We start from the raw sequence: 23,453 nt of genomic DNA on the forward strand, positions 1-23,453 counted from the left end.
CCACACTTTCCATTATTAACCCTGATGTATGTCTTTGCAAGTATTAAGGAACCAGAAGAAGGCTGCTGGGTGGTGAAAACTGAATGTGGCAGTACTGTGCTTATCACTATACTGTGATGCCATGTGTGACAGCAGAAGGCTGGCTGGAACCCTTAGATGTTCATTCACTTCAGATGTCCCAGTATGGTGGTGTACTCCATTTTTACAGGGCTCTACTGAATGTAACAATCTGGATATTAGCTGGACTCAGGCAAAAATCCTCATTAATTCTTTTATTCAATTAATAATTTAAGATTTTAACATAGGAGTCATTTAAGTACCTGTTTTTATTGTGTTTCAAGAATCTTAAAATTAGTTTGTTCAGTTTGCAATATAATGCTGTTCCTTCACATCCCAGACCTAGTCTCTGAAAGCAGAATTTCATTGTTTTCTGCCTCATGAGTCCTTATAAAAATGGAGGTGCACCAGGCCAAATTCTCTCAATTGGCACCACAGTAAGCCCCAGAGTCCAAATTCTGCCATGTTAATGCTTTATTTTTGCTGGAAGCTGCATATTTGTTAGAGGAGGAAAAATACAATTCTGGTCAGTCTGTCATCTCCACAGGGCAAGTCCAGCTTTTGAAATTTTTAAATTATAAGATGCAAGCTTGGGAAAAAAAATGTATTGAGAAGACTTACTGCAATAATTCACAGCACAGAACTGTGATTAAAGCTCAGTAGGAAGCCTGACATCTAAAGACCCCCTGCTGTCACATTTACCCGTGCAAACCGAACTTTTGGTCAGACTGAGCAGAAGTGATATGTCAGACTCACTAATAAGGCAATTAGTAAACAAAAGGGCAGTAGGACAACACATAGGAGTAAAGTGACGGAGATTTATCAGCTCAGATTTGTACCTCAGGTCACAAAAACAGTATGGTTATATTAGCATGATGCCTCATTAGACTGGCTGGGAAGCAGAGTTCTCCTTAGGCTAATCTGATGCCTTGTTATAACTTGTTCTAGTGTTCCTGATAGCTTATTCAGAATGACTGCACCATTAGTTTAGTGGTAGGACTCATGAAGTAGCAAATAGGGAATTGTGCAAATTGACTAATTTCATTCAGTATTTTGCATGTTCATGCATTGATTTATTTGTAACTTTTCAATAAAATTTGTATTTCTGGATGCTAATTGTAAAGTTTATTTAGGTTTTTTTAGATATTGGAGTGGAGTACAATGTCAACCAAACCAATTCAGTTTACCTGAATTCTGGGGTTGTGTAGCATTTGCAAGAATCTTCTACTGTACCTTTCAATCCCTTTTTCATTTCCACTGTCCCAGTGATGAAGAGCCACATATAATAATGATATCAGTTTCCACTAAATGAGTACTTCCATCACTGATGGGAAAGAGCATTACTTAGCTTGAGTCAAATATGATGGTACAGTACAGTAGTAATGTATTCATGTTTTACAGAATTTTGCTTTCTGCCTCCTGATTGCAGGTACTGTACTCATAATGATGAGTTGAGAGAAGGATTTGTAACATATGTTAATTAGGTAATTAAAAAAAAACCAGATTTTTAAAGATGAGCTGTTTTCCACCATGCTGGATTAGACATTGAGGAAGTTAAGCAGAAAAGCTCAAGTTAGCAGTACAGAACTTTTTTTATTTAATTACCCTGCTGTGTTAAAATATATGCCATTTTTTAGGGTGAATGTAATCTGAAATTACTCCAATTTTGAAAAACAATGAAGTTTCTTTTGCCGGTTTACCATAATTGATAGAGACATTACTCTGCTTGCGAGCCCTGGATGGCATGAATGAGAACTTTTGCAAATGATTACCTTGTACTCAGCAGATGGCTTTCATTAATGGCAATTATATGAATTTACCAAGCTGCCCAAGCATTATCTGAGGGAAGGCATTATTTAGTCTCTGAGCAATTACTAAGTTTCTACCACTTATATGACTTCACTGCGGGAGATTTAAAACAGCTGCTGTTGTCACCTGTTTTTATAGCTGCCTAGAGCTAAATACATAGATTACACAGATAGAGTACTCCAGAATCTGGAACCAGATTGTATCATTGGTCTTTAATGGGTGCTTTCTCCCACTGGTTTTGATTAAAGATAAATGTTTAGAGTTGGCTGATGGCTATATATCTAATCATACTTATGCTCTGCTTGTGTAACTGTGCCTTTCACAACAGATAAATAAATACTTTAGTGTTTCAAGAGTCCTGCAATGTTCGAAATTGAAACAATCACATATCTTGTATGGTGTGTCTGGGTAGATGTATCATATTTACTAAAACTGAGTGGTGCTCAGGTGATGTTCTCATTTTGCACACAGCTGCAGCTGTATGTGCTATAGAAGGTGACTTCAGTGGAACATATGGGGTACACCTCAGCATCTTTTTTGTTTGCTCACATTATCTTTTTAGTTTATTGTTGCAGTATCCTATTTGATTACATAAAACTCTTGAGAATTAACAGAATAGCCTCTGCTGCAGTTCATCTCAAGCCTGCTTCTTCCTCTTGAGAGGAATCAGCAGCTAGGTTAACTACTGAGTAATATTAATAAGTGACAGATTGTTGGAAGCCACTGCACCTCTTTTTTTGCCTTGATGGAGCCTCAGTATCCCTCTGCTGCTGCTTAACTGATGTCACTGATGAGACTCCTGAGAAATGCTGCTCAATCTCCATTTTCTTAAGAAAATACATTGTAGAACTGTTTGAAAATTCTATTTAATCTATATTTTTGTTGTCATTTAAAACAAGCATCAGTAGTTTCCTGCCTTCTCAGCTTGATAGGAACATTTGAGATGAACTTGCATGATGATGTCATGTTTCATCCAGGTGCTCATTTTGGCAAGGTTTTGACAAATCTGTTAAAGTTTGGAATATGTCTTTTGCACATGTCAGCCTCACAGCGTATACAGACTTACTGATAAAGGGGATGAAATCAGTGGTTTTTAATGCTTGGCATATTTTTGAACTCAAGAGTAACTGGCAGCAAGGTCTAAGAGAGTTTTAAATTATAAGCTGTGAGTTACAAGTGGTTTTACTGGAATTAGCTAATCACACATGTTGGTATTTCTTTTTATCCCAGTATATTGCAGTAGAAACAGCAAAAGAGACTTTCAGGACTGTATTTTGCTAAGGTTTAGTGGTTGTAAAGAATACAGTTTCCGCAACACCTGTAACACTGTTTCAAAGATGCCAGATCATAGTTCCCATTGACTTAGAGAATACAGAACATTGTGCAAGAGATAGGAAATAAACTAAATTATCCTATTATGGTTTTTTTTGTTCCTCATATAAGTAGTTTTTACTTGCTTTATACTTACTTTTCCTTATTCTTAAAAGAGTGTTAAGCAACTTCCTACTGACTTCAGAGTGTCAGGAATGACTTCAGACAGAATTGACATTGGAGGGAAGAGGGGGCACACAGAGGACACACAGGTCTTGTGTGTCCTAACAGCAACACCAGGCATGTTTCAATTGACTCACCCAATATGTGCAGAGGATGTGACAGCGTGGCATTTTCAGGTACATCTGCTATGTACTTCTGCTCACACATAAGGGAGGAAAGAGATTCTGGCTCCCGCCTGTAACCCCTGTTGGGTTATTTCTTGGACAGACACAGCATCATATGGCAAGAGCTCAGGGACCAAAACTTGGGTCAACTTTCTGACACCACCACAGATACTGCCAGAGCAGAGTGCACACCACTGTTTTACACACAAAAGAAATATCAAAAATTTCCACTTTAACTTGAGCCTTTATAAAGTATTTCACCCTAAATTAAAATATTACACCTTTGCAGTGATTATACTTAGTTTATTTTTAACAATGTCTCAGGCCCATGCTGGTTTTTTCGTACTGCCTAAGGACAGCTTAATAATGCATTAGTATTCGGATCAGTTTTTTCACTTCAGTAGAACTGACCTAGTTTCCTCCATAACCTCCATCCCCTAAAGAAGGAAATATTTAAATAAAATATCCTCAATGAAAATGCTAAAGCCAACATTTGTAGTATTTCTTGTTAAACAAGACAGAATTTCATTTACAGGTTTGTGCTTTTTAATGGGTTAGCATCCCTGTGGCGTCATGTGGCAACATCCATGCAATATTACTTCATGGAACGGGGTTGCTGCAACAATTGTGAAAATGATGCACAGTTTGGTTTTGAAAATAGACCCCAGGGGTTTTCCCAATGCAAACATGTAACTGCTCAAAGGTTAATAAGAGCTTATCATGTAAAAATATTCAGAATGCCAGCAACCTTGAATGACCACATTCTGTCTGATATAAATAGCTCATTAATACAGACTAGTTGTCACAAAGCAGCTTTTTCAAATTCAGTTGTCGAAATTCAGTAGCTGCAGGCAACAACTTACATAATACAGACATATCGGTGCTTCCAGCAAGAACAATAATGTATTACGTGCCTTCCTCTCAAAGGTGCTTTTCAGCCATTTTGACCTCCCTGTATCACAGGTATCTATTGACTTGTCTTGGTGACATTCACAAAAGAACTTTTGCCAGCTTGCACTGAGGGCAGACTGAAGATTATGTACAGTACACTGTGAGCTTGGGTGTAAAATTACCTAATTCTACTTCTGTTGGGATTACTCAAACACCTGTCATAGTCCTATAACAAAATGGGCTTTTGTGATTTGTTTGTTCTAACAATCTTGTTTAAGACAAACCTAAGTTTATTGTAAATTTGAAGTTGTGGTGTATATACATCACATCCATGGTGTTTTTCCGCAGCCAGTGTTTTTTTGGGTGATCTGTCCCTCATAAGCATTGCTATTTAGACAGTTCTCAAATTCTCTTACTTTCCAGTTATTCAGAGTAGTCTCTTCCCCAGTTTTTTAAATTAACTACCAAAGATAAAAGTAACTCTTAACACAATATTAATATTTTTGGGTCAACTAGATTGATAGAAAAGAGAATCAGCCTGCTTTCAACTACCCTATGGAGCTACTCTCTTCTGAACTATGGTGTATGACAGTGTTTAGTACAGTATCTTAGCAAGAGGCTATAGCTCTGTATATATATAGTTCAGGAGAAAACATGCTCTTAAAGATGTAGATGTGCTTCCCCAAGCGTGATTATCACAAGGGATGATTTTTGAAAAGCGGAACACAGGTCCAAGACCAGAAATTCCATCTGCCATTGAAGAGATACAAAACTTAACACACCGTCGCTAGATATTTTCCACTTTTATTGAGCTGCCACAGGTTTATGGCTGAATGGAAGTGCTCCACTGCTTTGGTTTTGAGCTCGAGTAATATTTCAGATGTAAAAAGTCATTGCAAAAGAGGAATTAAGAAAGAGGAAGTGTGGTTGGGTTAGCTGCATACCTCCATGATGCTAATATACATACTTTTGGTTGTGTTTGACATGTTTTCTTTTTTTTATGTCATCATCTGTTCAAGTGTCATCTTAGATGAATAATTAGATTTGTTTGTAAGTAATTTTGTAGAAAAGTGAATATTGTTTGAAATTTCAGAAAACCTGCCATAAAGGGCAGAGATTTTAAAAACTTTTGAGCTCTGAAAAGTCTGTAGTTCAAGCAAAAATGGCAATCACTGTAAAATATTACCAGGTAAGATTCCATGGTTTATGCTGTACAAGAGGTTACCAGAGTTCCTGATCTTTGTAGCATTTAAGATGTCCCTGCTCACTGATGTGGTCGAGCATGATCTGAATTGAGTGCTGAAGCACAGCTCAAAGGGAGTGCTCTCCAGGCATACAAACCAATGCATTTCTTTCCACAGACATAAATATGTTGAATTAAGAATGGAAAATATAAACAAGAGGTTATGGGTAAGGAAAAATACCAAACAGAATGTGAAAGAGTCAAAAATCACAAAAACAAAGTAGAGCAGGAGAGACACAACCAATTTGCGCTGCGGATGGCATTTGCTCTCAGAAACAGGGGATTCACAGGTACCACAATGGAGGTGTCTGCAGCTCTCCACCTTAGCTCTGTAACTTCTCCCAGTCACCAGATTGGGCATTCTCCTGGCCTGCCCCAAGGTCTGGTTCATGCACACCAAGTGAAATGAAATGTGGGTCTCAGAGCAGAAGCAGACTGAAGTCCTGGGAGTCAGCTCCAGATTTGGAGAGGAGGGGAGAAGAGAGGCCAGCAGCTATGCTGAATAAAGCATCTTCTGCTTTTATCGCCATGGTAAAAGTCTGATTAAGATACTTCTTTTTGCTTGACATCTTAGAAGGGAAAAATATTTATCATCCCCTCCAACATACGAGGGCAATTAGGAAGACAGGGATTCAGCTGTTTGATGGCAGATGCATAGTACTGAGGTGTAAGTAAATAACAATCTCTCTTTTATAGCTTAGCATCAGTTCTGCAAGGATGCACACATGTACACTGTTCCATTGACATGACTACAGAAGCGCAGTGAAACCAATTATGTCCTTCTTGCTCTGGTTATTCTCATGCTAACTCTCCCCTCTGTACTGTCTGTCAGGCTCTTGTCTTCCCTTCCTTGAAAGTCTTCCTCCAAAAATAGTTAATTCTTTTCTACACTTGAAGCAACAAAAAATATGGCAAAGGCATCAACCCAGACAATGCCAATTTTTATTTTAAACATAATGTATCAGTCTTTTACAGATTTTTTTTGTCATCCCTTCATCCCTTTTTTCTTCACCCTTTTAACCTACTTACCTATGATTTGCTTAAGTCACTTACTTAGGTTATGACTTCTTGAAGGAAGCATTTTATATCTTTTTATTATTATCATACTGCAGGCATTGTAGAAACACAGCTGATTATTACTACTTACATGTATCATCTCGTGCTGAGAAATCCCTAACATTTTTGAAAAAGGTTACTTCCCCGCTTAGAACTTTCAGAAAACTGTATCTGGGCTTGTTATGTCACTGGTCTAAATTGCAATGTACTTTGTTTTGGATTGTGTTTATGGGGGTTTCTGAGCACCTGTTCATTGCTGTAAAATGACTTCTGCCTTATACCCTCTGCCTTTCTGGTGTTCAGATCAGCCTGTTCTAAAGTTGAGCATCATTATTGTAGGTACAATTGTACTTACATATTTCATCAGGACATGAATCATCAAATACCTCTTACAGAAGTTAATGGAATAAAATTGTTTAATTAAATTCTGTCTTAGAGAATTAGTCAGAAAAGATGCTGCATCATTCTGGTTGTAAACAGAATACTGCTTCTAGACACTTTTACAAAACAGGTTGCTAAGTGCACTGTTTTTCCTGGACCTTCTACAGCTTTGCATTGACTTAAATAGCCAAGCCCTAAATAACTTGCTGCTTTGTTATGAATCCATATGGAGTAATTTTTGCTAAGAAGCTAGCTCCTAAAGTACCTGTAAGGCTGTGCTCAAACCAGCTGCTTTGTCTCCCAGCTGAATGCGTGGGGAAGAGGCCCATCATCATAACAATAATACCTGCTGCATCTGACTCACTACAGCTCCTGCTGGGAGAGGTAATAAAATGTGCATTTTCTCTGTGCCTGTGAGAGCTGGCACAGTACAAGGAAGATTCACTTGCAAGTTCAAATTTTCTAGCTGTAATTTACCTCCCTCACTCTTTTTGTAATCTTGGAGTAGTGTGGGAGAATAACTTTAGGTTATGTCTGAGGAGACTACCTGCAGAAGCTGAAAAAAGTCTGAGGTCTGTATTTGTGCTTTCAGAGTATTGCTTGGTAGGAGTGTTGTATTTCTGCTCCACAGGAAAGAGAAAACAAAGCCGAGTATGTCTTGCTCCACAGCACAAATGAGATCTGTGCGAACAAACCCCTGTCTGCAGCAAGCCTTTACTCAATGAACATTCAGCACATAGACTCTCACAATTTTGGTAGAAATTGCTGGGGGGGAGGACTGGTCTGAAACATTACATTTACCTTCCAGCTGCAGGTTTGTGTCTGGAAACATTGACATTTCACCTGTAATTTAATCTCTATTACTAATGAACGGTGGCAGCTCTTTTCCCTAGGCACTAGACCATCAGACTTTGTATGGAGTCAGTCAGTAAATAACATTACTAAACACCTGTGTAGTCATACACACACTCAAAAAATATATAGTTGTACATACAAAAGTAAATAGGCTCTTTTTCAAGTTAGTAACAAGTAGTAACCATCTAGTTACTGTACTGAGCAACTGGCTCTAGGTGGCCCTGCTTGAGCAAGGCAGTTAGATAAGAATCACTTCCATGCTCAACCAGTCTGTGATTCTGTGATATGTTAATTTTCTTTATTTGGCTCAATCATACTATACAACGATGTCTTTCAAAATGATTTATCTATCAGAGTCGACAAAGGTCACTGTTGTAAAATGTTCTTTAGTAAATATCCTAGAGAGGAGGTTTTCAAATGCTTTAAATTAAAATCTGTGCCTTTGTCTTTTTCTATACTGACTGATACTTTGTTTAAGTAAAGAAATCTACAGTAGATCTTACACAGGCATCTTAAGGATGACAGCATTAGATTCAGGAGAATTGTTATATGTTAAAAATATAATCAGATGTACAGATAATAGTAGGAATTGAAAGAAAATATTTTTTAAAATCCATTTCGGTTACTTGTCACGTACAGTGGATTGAACAAGAACTATATTCCATACCAGGAGGATTTAAATGCCACCTTACTCAGTTTGAGAACAAAGAGATTTTCAGTTTATGTGTTCTGTGTACATAGAAGAGGGAGCAGAATGGATTTGTTGTGCTGAAATCGTGGCTAAGGTGGTGCTGAGAACAGCATAGATAAAGGGCTTAGTGTGGCTACAGGAAAACAAACAACGTTTGTTTATGGACTTCAGCGCATTGCAGAAATGAGCCCTGAGTAGATCTGAACCTTACAAAGATTTTAAGGGGCTTGGTGGAACAGGTACAATTAATCTCTGTTTGGTTGTCAAACTGATTTAGTAATAAGAAAGTTATGTGGGTGTGTATGTTTTATCATGCTTAACCTCAAATTACATTAAGCATTATTTAACAGTCAAATGGGATAATTAGGTTTACAAATGCCTCAAGCAAATATTCAAGACTGGTTGTATCTGTTACTTATAGACAATGAGATCTGATATGCAGGACCCTTTTTTTGTAAGAACTATGCTACAGATACTATGATCACTAATAACTCTGCGGAAAAACATTTTAAATCTGTAAGCATTGAGAATTTGCAGATTACCCAAGGATTATATGACATTTGATCATATTGTTCCAGAAGTTTTTGATCTGCTGGATTATTTTTATCTCACTAATTTAATCACACACTCAAGAGTCTGTTCTTTCACCAGTATACAAGTTAGTTACCAGGATACTGGATATTAAAAAGTCTACCAGCTAGACACTGGTAGGATCCAGTCAACAGGAAGTTACATGACTTCAAACCTAATCAACTAGGACACAAATGTATCATTATCAACTCACCTTTGCAATAATCAACTTCAGTCATGGATATTTTAAAGAACATTTTAGTAACTGTTCCTCTGTATGAAATACTGTGACCTATTTTCAAAGCAATTTAATGTCATAATATTTCAGTATTCAAATATATGCCTTTAGACATTTTAGCAAGCCACAGCATTTAAAGCTGTGCCAGCAAAAACAATATGTAGAATCTGCTGTCATGTTTTAAGAGGAAGAGGAACCTGAAGAAAATACAGCTTTATTAGTGGTTCAGTACACTGTGGATTTTGAAGAAAAAAGTATGTAATGATTCATCACTGCAATTACACATTATTTGTGTATTATTGCCCAAATAAGAACAAAATCCAGGTTTCTGCAGTGGTCAGTGCCCATGTTCCCAATGGAAGCAAGTTTTTATTTAAAACACAGGAAGCAAGAAGATTTTCATCGTGCTCCCCTTGTCTCAGTTTACATCATTGGCCCAGGATTTTTTAAATTCAATTCTAGAATGACGTATGTGCTGACAATAGTCAAGACAAAGAAGCTTTTGCTGTGTTTTGGAACTGTTTGTCATATTTTAGATCTCTGAAATGTACTGCATTTGTTATCTCCTTTCCTTTTTTGCCTTTTCCTTATGTATGATACCCCAAGAGAAAGGTTTGGGGATCAGTCATGACCAAACATTTTGCTCTTTAAGAGTGCTTGATTAACAATATGTCTGTCCACTGAACTCAGAAATGAGCTACAAATCTTAATTCTGTATAGATGTTTGCAGCATATGCTTGTCAGTGTGTTAAGTTTCATGTTAACAGGCTCAGCAGGAAGAGATGCATCATTATGGTACTGCATCACAAGTCATCAGGACACGGGGATGGGGAACGTTTGTCTGTCAATGGGACAAGCCATTGCTTGTAGGTCACTTAAGTACTTCTCTCCCAAAGTAACATTTACGTTACCAAACAGGAAAGTTTTGGCACTTCTGCTAAAGCATCAGCAAATGAGTGAAAGGTAAATATATTTTTGAAAGTACATTTGAATCTGCACTCCTGAAGGAATCTAAGAACATTGCTGTAAAAACTAACATACTTTACCAGCAAAGGTTCTCTCTGATGAGGAGGGCAGCCTGAGATACAAAGCACATGAAACAAAATTTCTGATGAATTAGGTCAAGAAAACAACCACAGTCAATCAGTGGCATATAGCAACTTTTTTTTTAAAAAAAGTGATTTTAAATAGTTAAAGAAATGTTTGATTTGTTTGGTTGTTGCATTTGTTTGCATTTGCACCTTTGTCTTCCAAAAACTTTCCTGTATGTTATATAAAAATATTTTTATTTTTTAAGTTTGCGTTCAAAATAACTGGCTAGTATCAAGGCTTTGGTTGTTATTTTTCCTCTGAGAGTGTCACAAATCCAAAGAACAAAGGCAATGTAAGACAAAGCTTTTTCCTTTCCCTTTGCTGCACATGTTTAAAAGGGAGAGTTAAGGACCAGGGAAAGTGGGCCAAAAGTGTATACCAGAAAAAGAAGACAGAAAGTTATATATATTGGTGGGGTTGATTTTATGTAATTTGTGTGTATGTAAAATTTATTTTTAAAGGATAATATTACTCATTGACCATGTCTGACCTGACCTACCAGATTGTCAACCCCTTTTCACTATACCTAGTTACAGTTGACGGTAGTTGAAGGTAGTACTGCGACCTTTCTCCAGAACTATTTTCACTTCCATTCTTCAACTAAGCAGCATTCTTCTTCTTCTTCTGTATGCTGAGCAGCTTACATATTTTTTTAACATCAGTTTCCTAAGTCTTTTAGTTGATAAGACAGTTCAGACATTAAAGAAGCCATTGTTGGAGGCTGAGATACCACTCAGGTGAGTTCAGATCATTTGCATTCAAGTCAGTTGCCTGGAAACACGAATTTTTGATAACATAGAACTTAACTGTTCTGGTTTTAGGAAACTGCTTGCTGAAGAATGGAAGAGAGTTGTGTTGGAAGATGCAAAGTTTGGAAAGTATTGTGAGAAACACAGATTGATGCTCTCTGTTAACCTAAACATCTTCAAGTTTTGCAGACACTTGACTCTGTGGTTGTGTGAATACAGCATTAATGAAAGCTGTTTTTTGAGGGAGAGAGAGACTCTCCTGTCTGGGTTAATATAAAATCCTTGTTTTGTTCCTATAATTAATTTCATTTTATTTTCATGAACATTTTAGGTGTATCAATACATGCATGAAACCATAACTGTTAATGGCTGCCCCGAATTCCGAGCCAGGGCCACTGCAAAGGTAGGATACTGCAGCTGTTGAAATACGTGTTACCAAAGTGATCTAGTAATTGACTGTGCGCGTGTGTGTTTCAGGTATTCGTGTGTACACTGTAAGAAAATTTAGACATCAGTGGCAGCCCAGAGTCTAGAACCAGTGCTACTTCCCAGGTAACAATCATAATGGAAAATTTCAACCTTTATGCTGCTTCTGTAGCTTAAGAAAAGAGAATGATTTTATGGACTATGATGCTTTTTGAAAACTTGCTTTGCAAAAGCAAATCTACTGGTTCTTCTGTAGCAGTCTACCTACAACAACAAATATTTTAATGGACTGTTTTCCCATGCATCTCATCCAGAGAGGACACAATTATTTGGGAGGTAGAAACTAAACAATCAAAATTCCCCTTTTAATTAATGGGAACTGTAGGTACTGAGCAAGTGGTAAGGATGAACAGTGACAGAAATGGCCTGATCAACATTTTATTGGCTCCACAGCTAAATGTAAGCCTGTTTTTTTTCTGATACATTGCCTGTTTTAATAAAATACATTGTCTCTGTCCACATGGACCTGCCTTTCTTATATCCTGACAATGACAGCTATGTTACTGCTGCTGCTGAAGTGATAAGGGAATTCACACAACCATGAAAGAGCCCATTCTGTGTGCCAGTATGAAATATGCTCTGTATTTTCATAACATGCAGAAAAATAGATGCTTCCAAACAAGGGGATCCACCGTGGGTTTCTTTTTCCTGTTATCATTTTGCACAAAACAGTGTCTTTTATGTGGTCTTTGCAGATTCTATGTGAAATTACTTGCAAAACCCATAAATCTTTGTTAGAGATACTTCTTTATGATCCCATTCCTGTGAACATAAACTCCCTGAAGTCCTAGTGGAACTAAGATCTCTTGCCATTAAGTATTTTTGTTTGGAGATTTTAATTTAAAGCTGTATCAGAAGAGGAAGGTTGGGAGTGTGTTACAAAATGATTTAAGAGTATTTTAGAGATGCAAGCTTCATAATAGCAGCAAATAACCTAATATGCTCTAAATTACAGTGTATTTTCCATATTAAATAGTACTTTCTTTCCTGTAGGACATTTTTCTGATTTTAACCTTCTAATTAAAAGCTAGTGGTCAATGTAAATTCATAAGATCTTTGGTTCTATACAGAGAAATGTGTATATGAAATTCTGATTTGTTTACACTGCAATAGAAATTATTGCTGTGTTATTTAGTAAATGGGGAGAAGTCCAATTAGTGTTTCCCATTCTCATTTCTTACTCATATAGAACAGCAGGTTACAGAGCAATGTTTCAATATCGCAATATTTCCTGGTTATTTCTGGGCTGTCTGCATTTCATTCTCCTAGTGCATTCATGTCTGACATAATATGTATGCATGATGACAAGTTCTGCATGTGCAAAAACATATAATTGAGAATGATCCATTATGTCACATCATCACTAGCTTCTATTAAGCATAAGCGTTATAGGATGCTCAAAAATATTAGTGTAATGCAAAATTGTTCAAACAGTTTGAACTACAAACACATTTTAGAAACAGTAAAATATTTTCTTAATGTTTATTTTATGATTTATTAAGACTGATAAGTAAGAAAATGCTTGTAGTGAAAAATCAAGTATAAATGTAATGTTTTCCTGGATGCAAGCTTTATAGTATGTTACTTCATTTTTTTTCCCCTGGAATAAGTTAAACAATTTAGAGTTTTCTAATTGATTTATGTATCTGTTGTTGTCTTAAGATTTAATTTTTCAATAAAAGTTTTGATGGAATTGTATAATAAAACCTCCTGTTCCAGAAGTTACTTAGTTTGCAAGATTTTGCAGATTATAAATTACATTTTTAATTTAAGAATATAATTTGAGGATTGAAAATGAATAATTCCATAACTCTGAAAGCAAAGCAGAGAGTTACCAATTCATTTCATCCATTTTATTTCAACTAGGAACATATTAGAGATCCCATTATCTTATCCCACAGGAATAAATTTTCTCCCTGTGAAAAGGCAAAGAAGAAATGCACTAATGATCATAAGGGTGCACCACCACAGAGTAAGGCTTCCTGTTGCCTACTTCTGGCTCTGCTGGTAACTTTCTGTATTATCTTTGACAAGTCACCTGAACTCTTTGTTTCTCTGTTTATTCCTTTATTTCAAAAACATTGGCATAGAACTCAATTATTTTAAAATATTTTCATATAATCAGAAAATGTTAGAGTAAGATACTGAAATGTTTTCACAGGAAGGAGTTCTTCCTGCAAATGAACCACAAAGTGTCTATCACTGTTCCCCCTAAATAGCCAAATCAATCATTTTTTTCTTCCAGGCAACAGTTGCTGCATTTGCTGCAAGCGAAGGCCATTCACACCCACGAGTGGTGGAGCTGCCAAAGACTGAGGAAGGCCTGGGCTTTAATGTCATGGGAGGAAAGGAACAAAACTCACCTATTTATATTTCTCGCATCATTCCTGGAGGAGTGGCAGAAAGGCATGGTGGGCTCAAACGTGGGGACCAGCTGCTTTCAGTTAATGGAGTGGTATGTGGAAATTTGATAGAGCTTTCATTTTTATCTGGATTTTAATTTTTCCCAGCTGTTCTAACACCATGATTTAGAATGCAGCAAAACAAAAAGAATTAGTTCTGTGAGAGACCCTTCAGTGTGCGTTTGCAGTGCAGTGAGGCAGAGCTTCACCAACAATTTTGTGCCATTACAATTTTTGTTGTAATGGAGAGTGCTTGAAGAGCTTAATTTCAAATCCACACCACCTGCCTAATTTACAAGGAACCTATGTCCTTAAATGATAATTCTGTAAATTCCTCTTGCAGTAAAAGCTTAATAACAGACTGCGTTCTTTCGTTTCGTAGCCTTCGAGGCACACAGCCCTTTCCAAGCATAGTGATGGCACAGTGGCACTCGTGCAGTCTTGTGACCTTCAAAGCCTTTGAGCACATAAAATTGAAAGAAATTTGGTACACACATTTGGTGCTCATTTGCAGTGGAGGGCACCTTCTAGATTTCTTTTGGTGGTATTCATCCAGCTGTGATATCTTTGTCAGAGAAATCAGCTGTACAAATGTTCCCATACAGGGAGCATGTTGGTAAAAAGGTACATTTTTCACATGGTCATTTTTCATGTAAATCAAGGTGGAGTATTTTGTAGTAATTTCACTGTGAATGTCAATCTGGTGGAGGTAAAAAAAAAAGAAAAGGGCTGTTGGAATAGAATACACAAGTACCTGACTCCATGATACGGGTCAAATTCTGCCTTTCATTTTGCTTTGCATTCTCTTTTGCAAAGAATGTTAAGTACTGAAAAGATAGGAAACAACCTTACCCTTCCCGTTATGAACATGTAGTCTTTTTGTCTTTTTCCATGCAAACCTCCATCTGACCCTGTATTTAAATGCATGGAAGGCACAGAGTAACAGTTTCTGAGTCCAGTCAGAAATCTAAGACTTTAAAACTTTAACTTCTTCTTTGTTGCATGCCCATAAACAATAAAAATGTTGCTATGTTTTCATCTGTTTCTCTCAACACTAGCTATTCCCTTTCTCTTGTAACAAAATTTTTATGTAACGCTTCAGACAGATTTTTTACCATTTCTTCTATCACCTATCATGGTCTCAAAAGAGAAATACTAGTTCTGAAAACTTGATTGTACCAAATAGCAATGAGAAAGGAAAGAAAAACCCACTGAAAAGATTATTTAGTCTTTAGAAAAATAAATAAATTTAATATTTAAGGAAGTTGGTTGCCTGAACTTCACTGATTTAAAGTTGATCAAAGAATTTTGGTGTTGTTTCTTTCAACAAGTGATTAAAAAGGCAGACGAAAATAGTTTCAATTTACTAATTGATGGATGGTTTCGAAAAATCCTTTTACTGTGAATAGTGTCTAGGCAAAGACCAGAGACGAAAGTGGTGAACATTCAGGTGTCAAGATATATTGAATTTGAACCTCTTGTCACCTCTATTTTATGATTCTCCAGTCAAAAATTTGATGCATGTGCTCTTGAATATGTATTTAGGCAATGCAGCAAAAAACACTGTATGAAATTCCCAATTGCATGTGGACACATTAGAAAGTTTAGAGACGCAAGAGAAATATTTTTGTATTCAGAGTCCAAACAACAGAATTCAAAGTTTGAATTCAAGTGGCATACTTAAATAATCACAAAATCATAGCACAGTTTGGGTTGAAAGGGGACGTAAAGATGATCTTGTTCCAATGCCCCTGCCATGGGTAGGAATACTCCACTAGAGCAGGATGCTCAGAACCCCATCCAACCTGACTTTGAACTGCCAGGTATGGGACATCTACAAATTCTCTGACAACCTGTACCAGGGCCACACCACCCTCACAGTAATGAGCAACTATTCATAAACCAGTCTTGGCCTGAATAATCCCACACAATATAATTTTTAAAAATGCAAAAAATATAGAAGTTATTATTTGTTTGGAGATAGCTTGAGATAGGACAAAAAAAATCTAAATTTAGCATTTTTCACTGGGACTGTTTCACTCTGTGATTCTCTTAGCTGGAGAATAGCAAATAATATACAGTATGTTCGGTAGAACAGACGGCTCAGTGGTGGGACGTGAAATTAAATATGTGTAACTTGTTTGTGCTCAATCACTGATGGTTATCCAACTTAATAATTAGCAACATAAAATTAGAGCTATGTGTTCAGAATCCAGATTTGTTATCCCAGCGTGACTGGGAAGAGTATTCCTTGAGCTGTTTCACTGCATGTTAAAAAACAGTGTCTTCTCATTATGCTAAGTATTTTGTTACTTACTCTTGTCCCACACCCCCTAAAAATATAGGAAATTGAAAGTAATGAGCCCAGCAGATTGGCTGGACAAAAACACTTACAGTAATTTCACGACTATAAGGCGCACCCTTTTGACTAAAATTTTCCCTGGAACCCGGAAGTGCGCCTTATAGTCCGGTGCACCTTATCTGATGGACAAAGTTCAAAAAATTTGCCTACCCGGAAGTGAGAGCTGCGAGCCACGGGGGGAGCCGGCAGGGCCATAGCTGCCAGGTGGAGACGGGGCGGAGCGGTGGCGGGCACGCCCTGGCCCCGTGGAGGCTTCACAGCCCCTACACAGGCACCCCCGGCCCCGTGCAGGCGGGACGGCCCCTACACAGGCACCCCCTGGCCCTGTGGAGGTGGCATGGAGGGGCGGCGGCCATAGCCCGGCCCCAGTGAGGCAGCACAGAGGGATGGCGGCCATGCCCCGGCCCCACCGGATACAGGCGGGCCTGGGGGCCCGTGGCACCGCCCCTGCCGGGTACAGGTGGGCCTGGGGACCAATGGCTGCCGGGTTGGGGCAGGGCCTCGTCCAGCAACTGTGCGGAGGGAGCTGGGGGTGGAGCCTTGCTGCAAAAAAAAAGTGCGCCCTATAGTCCAGTGCGCCTTATCTGATCTACAAAGTTGCGAATTTTGCCGACTCCTGGGGGGTGCACCTTATAGTCCAGTGCGCCTTATGGTCATGAAATTACTGTACTGGTGCCTGTTGATATCTGACTAAGGTTCTGCATTTGTCAGATACCTTGTGTGAGTCAGATACAGAAAGGATACAAAATAAATTTATAATGACTGTTTTGTTTAGGGATACCTAATAGAAATACTCTTCTCAGTCTCCTAACTTGTGGGCTAACAGATTTTCTTTTTTGTCTTCAGCAAAGTGATTTTTTTTTTTAGATATATGGCAAGCCTGTTAACCAGAATAGAGTAATGGTTGGTATTTGCCCACACAACATTTGCAGTTCTTTCAGCTGTTCTTATCTCTATAGTGTTTTGCATCGTCCTTCTCTTTGAGGCAATCTGCCAATGCAATAATGGAAAAAAAAAGAATAAGTTCCTATAAGTATATGTAGTAAAAAATTATATGTTAAGTAAAGATATACTTTCAGTGGGCAATTCTAAAGTAAGATGAGTGTCAGATCCTTGCAATGTTCCCCACCAGCATAATCCAGTCAGCAAAGTATAGAAATGACCTATAGATACCAGCAGGAGTCCTTTGCCAGCACAGCCTTAAAGGTTTGCAGAGGCAGAAGAATTCCAATAGCAAAACAACTCCCTTTGCCCTTTCCTTTTTCCCACCTCCAAGGGCCTCTGCTATTTCACTTGTGCAGCTGTTGCTAAGCAGGTAGAATTTTTGTAATACCTTGAAAGTTGGAGTGCAAGCAGCAATAAAGACATTAAGAGCAAGTATAGCAGTCATATTAGTAACGGCTGGAAACTGTGGTTGTCAAGATCTGAGTGAGGTGTGTTCAGAGAGTAGGATTTGTATTTAGCAGCACTATGTTTGCCTTTGGTTTTTTCCCCCTTTGCTTATGGCTCAGAGCATTAGGCTTAATTCTGTATCATTACTGTTCAGATCAATGGGAATTTTCCATTGACCTGGATAGCAACAAAGTCAAACCCTTCATTTCTAATTTCTAATACTGTCTAAACTGGAAAAACAAGGCTGGGGACAAACAGGAGAGAAAACAGACAATCATTAAATAAATGCAGTTTGCTAGGTTGTTAAATGACGTATTAAAACACACCATCTTGCCATTCCCCTACAAAACAATCACAATTTCTTATTGGTGTCTTATTGGTAAGATCCATCCAGCACTTTGAAGGCAAATGATTCTACTTCATGTAACTTTGGAGGAGTAAACATAAACAATGTTTATTCATAACATGTTCTAAGTTCGTGTTGATGCACAGCAAAACCAAAGTGACACCACTGAATATCCTCTCATTTCCTCTGAATGTCCATGCCATACCATAGTGACCATGATTTATGAGCAAAAAAGGAAGTATAAAACAATGCCAAATTTTGTACACTTTCTCTTAAGGTGAGACTTATATTTCCAAAAGCATGACATACATAAGAGTTTTCGAAGACAGCAGGTAGTAAAACTTGGATTTATTTTAAGTGGGAGGTAAAAGATTTAGTTTTAGATGATCTAAAACCTATGTGAAGGTCACAGATCCTCAGGCTCTTGGGTTTTTTCTCAGCAGAGATACTTTTGTTTTTTGGAATACATCCTACAATACATGGACAGTCGTGTACCATTAGAAAACTTTTCTGTTTTTCTAAAGTGTGTAACAATGCACATACCTAAAAGGCATATGACTCCAGTCAGTCACTTAGTGGTAGAAATGGAATACTCTGTTTAACAGCTGAGTAGCCTCCCTGTTTTGGAAATTTACTGTTCCAAGCAGCATTAACATAGAAATCAGGGCTTGAAAATTAATACCTGCCCAGCAGTTCATGAGTTTCACTTAATGCTTTCTTTTCAGTGGTCCCTTAAAAAATGTAAGGTGTGGAAACTACATAAAACTCTGACTAGCTTTCCATATGAAAAAGACACAAGTCTAGATCAAAGCACCGTATTCACTGTTAAATTTGTTCTTCCTGCTCCCAGAGTGTGGAAGGAGAACACCATGAGAAGGCAGTGGAGCTGCTGAAGGCAGCCAAGGACAGCGTGAAGCTGGTGGTGCGCTACACTCCCAAGGTGCTGGAGGAGATGGAAGCTCGCTTCGAAAAACTGAGAACAGCCCGGCGCCGGCAACAGCAGCAATTGCTCATTCAGCAGCAGCAACAGCAGCAAAGTACACAGCAAAATCATATGTCGTAGGTGAGAGGATTCATTGTTCTTCCCTAAAGTCCGCTGGCAGCACCCCACCTGGGCCGGTCACTTCCTGGGGTCTGTCAGGGCAGCGTCTGGTGCCAGAGCCCATCCCTGCTCCAGACAGGAGCAGGGCAGCCCCAGACCTGGGCACCTGCCTGGAGATAGAGACAGGCTGGGACATGAGCCCACAGGGCGCCCAGTTTAGTGGGACCCCATGGTTGGGCAGGGCAGGACTATGGGGAGCTGGAGACTGGCCCTTCTGGGGCATTGGTGGGGCAGGAGATGATGGCCCTAGGGGCTGACATGAGGTCCTGGGCTGTGGACAGGATGGAGGGAGCCGCAAGGGGGACAATCAGGTACTCTTGGGGCCCCAACCAGCCCTTAACTGCAGTCAGGATGAGCAGAGCTCGTTCTTTGGTACATTTCCACATGGTTTTTCCCAGTAAAGGTGCATTTTGAAAACATGTTAAAGGCATAGCAAATTCTGGAGCCAGTTTCAAACTAACAACCCTGACATCAAAAGCCACTGTGCACTTCTAGCTTATCTGCAATTAAAGAAGTCCCAGGAATGGGTTTTTTTATATTAACAACCAGAGCATTTATGACAAATAAGAATATGCCACCAGATTTAGATAGTTCAAAGCATTTTCAACTAATCTGTTACCACTCTGCAATGAAGCATCAAGATTTGCTGGTGATAAGTGAAGAAAAGTCTTCCAATCCTCTTCCTTGCAACAGGGAACCCAGACTTCATTCTGGTTGCTCTGCAGGGCATCTCTAAGTGCTTGCTTTTGGTTTGGTAGGAAGTATTTAATTCACTCTTAACTGACATTCAGTATCACAGTAACTTCCAAGAGGCTTGCAAGTCTCCCAGTAGCAGGTTCAGATCTCTATATATGCAGTTTTTCTGAAATTAGTGAGAGTTTGTGCTATGAATACATTTATAGATATGCTCCATTTGTATAAATAAAATCAAGTAGGAAATGTGTCCCAACCCTAATCTCATCACTGTTCCCAAAACAGTATGCGTGTACTGGAAGAGTCAACAAGTGACTCAGAAAGTCCCCAGATGGTCAGAATCTGAGGCTCCCAGTGATGGTTTCATCCTTGTTAGTGTTGACACTGACCTCTGTTGGTATTCAGGGGAAAACACCCACCTTGTAAACACCCTGTCCTGTGACCACCAGAATTCCAAATTTGTTGAGGCAAGCAAAAGTCCTGACAATTTTTTGAATCCCACCTCAGGGCCTCAACGCAGACAAGAGGTATAAACCATAGTATTTCATGAAGTAAGTTTTGGGTTTCTGTGTAAACCAAGGCCATTGCAGGAGACAGACCTACACATGAAGTTTTAAATGTTTTTCAGTTGCCTAAATAATTTCATTAGCAAGTAAAGAAATTTTGCTGATTTTAAATTGAAAGGGAAGAAAGGCAGGAAGAGACAGCCAGCAGCTTAATTCCTCAATTCTTTGTGCTTGCTCTGAGGAATATGTTTCTTTAATTCTAGGTTGTTCTCGAGAAAGAAGAAGCCTCAATCAAGAGTTCAGTAATCAAGCAACTAGAGCTGTACTCTAGTATTCCAGCAAAAGCAAACAACTACAGGAACATGAAACAGAATTCATCTGGAGAATGTACAGTACCAGGCTAAAGTGAGCCATAGGGAGGGTACCATCATGATAAGGCCTTTCAGCACAGAGCAGTCTCAGATACCTTTTAATTCTGTGACTCTATTCCAAATGAGAACAGCATGATTGGTAAACCCTATGAAACAGTGAAGTCCAGGGCTTCCAAATAATTCTGTTTGATCTCATCTTGCACTCCCTACTCTGAAAAATTTCTAGTTGGTTTTCTCTAGTCACTGAAAGTTTTGTTTAAGGAGGTTAAGATTGGCTGCTTTTGAAAGCAGGATCTTTCTCTACAGTTATCTCAAAAAATGAAACACATCAGTTCCAAATTTTGCCACAGATATCAAACTCGTACATCACGGTTCATAACCACTTTGTACTATATATTGTAGAGCTGTTTTAACCTAACTTCCTGTTTATAATTTTCAGATTTCCCTCTGGAAATAGCAATTTACTATATTTATAAAGTATTCCATTTGTAGAAGCAATTGGCTTTTTACTCTTGGTGTTTCCATATATTTTATTATGCATCAACAGAGTGAGAAAGTTTTAGGTCAACTTTAATTTTATTAGTAGTAAAGTTAGGGAAGCCTAGAACTGTATTTTTAAATGTAGGTATTGCTTGTATCTATTATAGTTATATTCAGAAATCTATAACTGGATATATTATATATTTATTCTATAAAATATATATTGTCTGAATGTACCTGTTAGAGAAGTAGGGTCTTTGCTTAGCATGTAATGCAAATGTAGTAAGCTAATGTTGGCAAAAGACCGAGCTTTGTTTGGCAGATATTACTGTGATAGCATAATCTCTGCATTTCTGTATTATTTAATTTATTTTCCAGTCTAATGTTAATATATTTTATAGAGGAGGAAGTGTAAGTTGTTTCTTTTAAGACTCACACATTATCATTTAAATCAATTTGAACTTAGAGTTCAGACTTTTTTTAATTAAACCAAGTTGGAATGTGCAAGTAAAATCTGTAAGTTCTTAAGTTTACATGTCTGCTTTTCCAAAGAAGATAGTCAAAGCTGGAAGGCTATAAATGTTATCTGTGTTCAAGAAAATAAGAGAATGGACCTCCAAATCCTAAAAAAAGATGATTTTTACATGCCTTCTATGCTTCATTAGAAAAGACTTGGGAGAGAAAAGGGAGATTAAGGGAAAACCATACAGTCATTGCATGTTGAAATTTCCTGCTGATGTCAGTGAAAGTTCAGTAATGTGAGGAATGGAATGTAGAAATGGTCAGAAACAGAGTTCTGGTTGTGAACTTGGAACAAAGTCAGAAACAATTAATATATTGGAGGATCTATTCACAAACAGAGAGACAAAGCAAAACAGTGGAAATTGGCAGTATCATAGCATATGTTAGAAACCAAATGCAGGCTAGCCAACAGTCTTTGACAGTGTTTGATCAGTGTAAGTAGCCATTGAAAGGAAAATTACTGTATTTTTAAAACCAAGCAGCATAAATTCATCTAGAGAAGCCTCATTTTATACAGAGAGGTAATTATATTCAGAGGTCATTGGTGACAATATCAATTAAGACAGTGGAGTTTGAGAACTACCAGAACTGAAGATGAAATATATTGTATTGTGCTCTGCACGCTGTCTTTTTATACTTAATAAAATTGTATGTACCTATTTTAAAACTGTTCTTTAACAGGCATTGCTATTAATATTGACAGTATATAAGTTGTTATTATGACTGCATATAACTGTTCTGTATCTCTTCACTATGATTTGAATTACACTGATAGCTACATTTTCAGAGACCAAGTATTCAGATTTAGTCAGCCCACTGTACTGCATTTTTCCAAACCGCCTCTCCACCTCCTTCCCTCCTCTTCCTCAAAAAATTTGAGTGGAATGTGCTGATTAATAAATTTCAATAATAGACTGTCATTCACATAGAGAAGCATATAAAATTCATTTTCATATATTATTATTCAATAAATTATTTATACACATTAAAATTAACATTCTAGTCTTTGCCAGCATTTAACAGTAAGAACTGTCAATGACTTTGAAGTGGAAACAGGAAGAAATAACTTTCTGTTGCTTTTCATGCCCCTTACTGATCAATAAAACAGCTACTTAATCACAGAATAACCACTGTCCCTAAGCCTGTGATATGGTTTTGCTTGTAGCTGGTATTTTCATTTGTGATTTAAATGTATTTAGTCCTGATTCAGCATGGTGCTTCCACATGTGCACAGCTGAATTAGTATCCAAACAAGTGCAGGGAAGACAACCCTTTCTACATGCAGGTCTGCAGGTATTTCTGCATTGTATTTTAACTGATTGGTGTCCTGGGATTTGCTATTACACTACACTAAATTGATATTCTTTCAGTCAACTTAGTGAGTTTAATTGCCTATATTTACCTGTGGGGTTCCTCATGTTTCTCTGCACTGGCAGCAAAATGAGTTAGAAGATCCAAGATGCCTTTTTTGTCTCTTCATTACAGTACCAAAGGAGTGTTG

At 38.0% G+C, this 23,453-nt stretch overlaps 1 protein-coding gene across 1 annotated transcript in view; it reads left to right on the top strand.

The window, feature by feature from the left end:
* Nucleotides 1–22,947, top strand: part of LIN7A (lin-7 homolog A, crumbs cell polarity complex component) — a 47,352-nt gene extending 24,405 nt beyond the window's left edge. The window contains exons 3-6 of the mRNA XM_033057643.2: nt 11,622–11,693; nt 14,022–14,231; nt 19,129–19,337; nt 20,843–22,947. Coding sequence (XP_032913534.1) covers nt 11,622–11,693; nt 14,022–14,231; nt 19,129–19,337; nt 20,843–20,885 — 534 coding nt within the window. The 3' untranslated portion in view covers nt 20,886–22,947. The remainder of the gene's footprint in view (nt 1–11,621; nt 11,694–14,021; nt 14,232–19,128; nt 19,338–20,842) is intronic.
* The last annotated feature ends 506 nt before the right edge of the window (nt 22,948–23,453 follow it).

The sequence above is a fragment of the Catharus ustulatus genome, chromosome 4 (genome assembly GCF_009819885.2).
Source record: "Catharus ustulatus isolate bCatUst1 chromosome 4, bCatUst1.pri.v2, whole genome shotgun sequence".
NCBI classification, from domain to species: domain Eukaryota; kingdom Metazoa; phylum Chordata; class Aves; order Passeriformes; family Turdidae; genus Catharus; species Catharus ustulatus.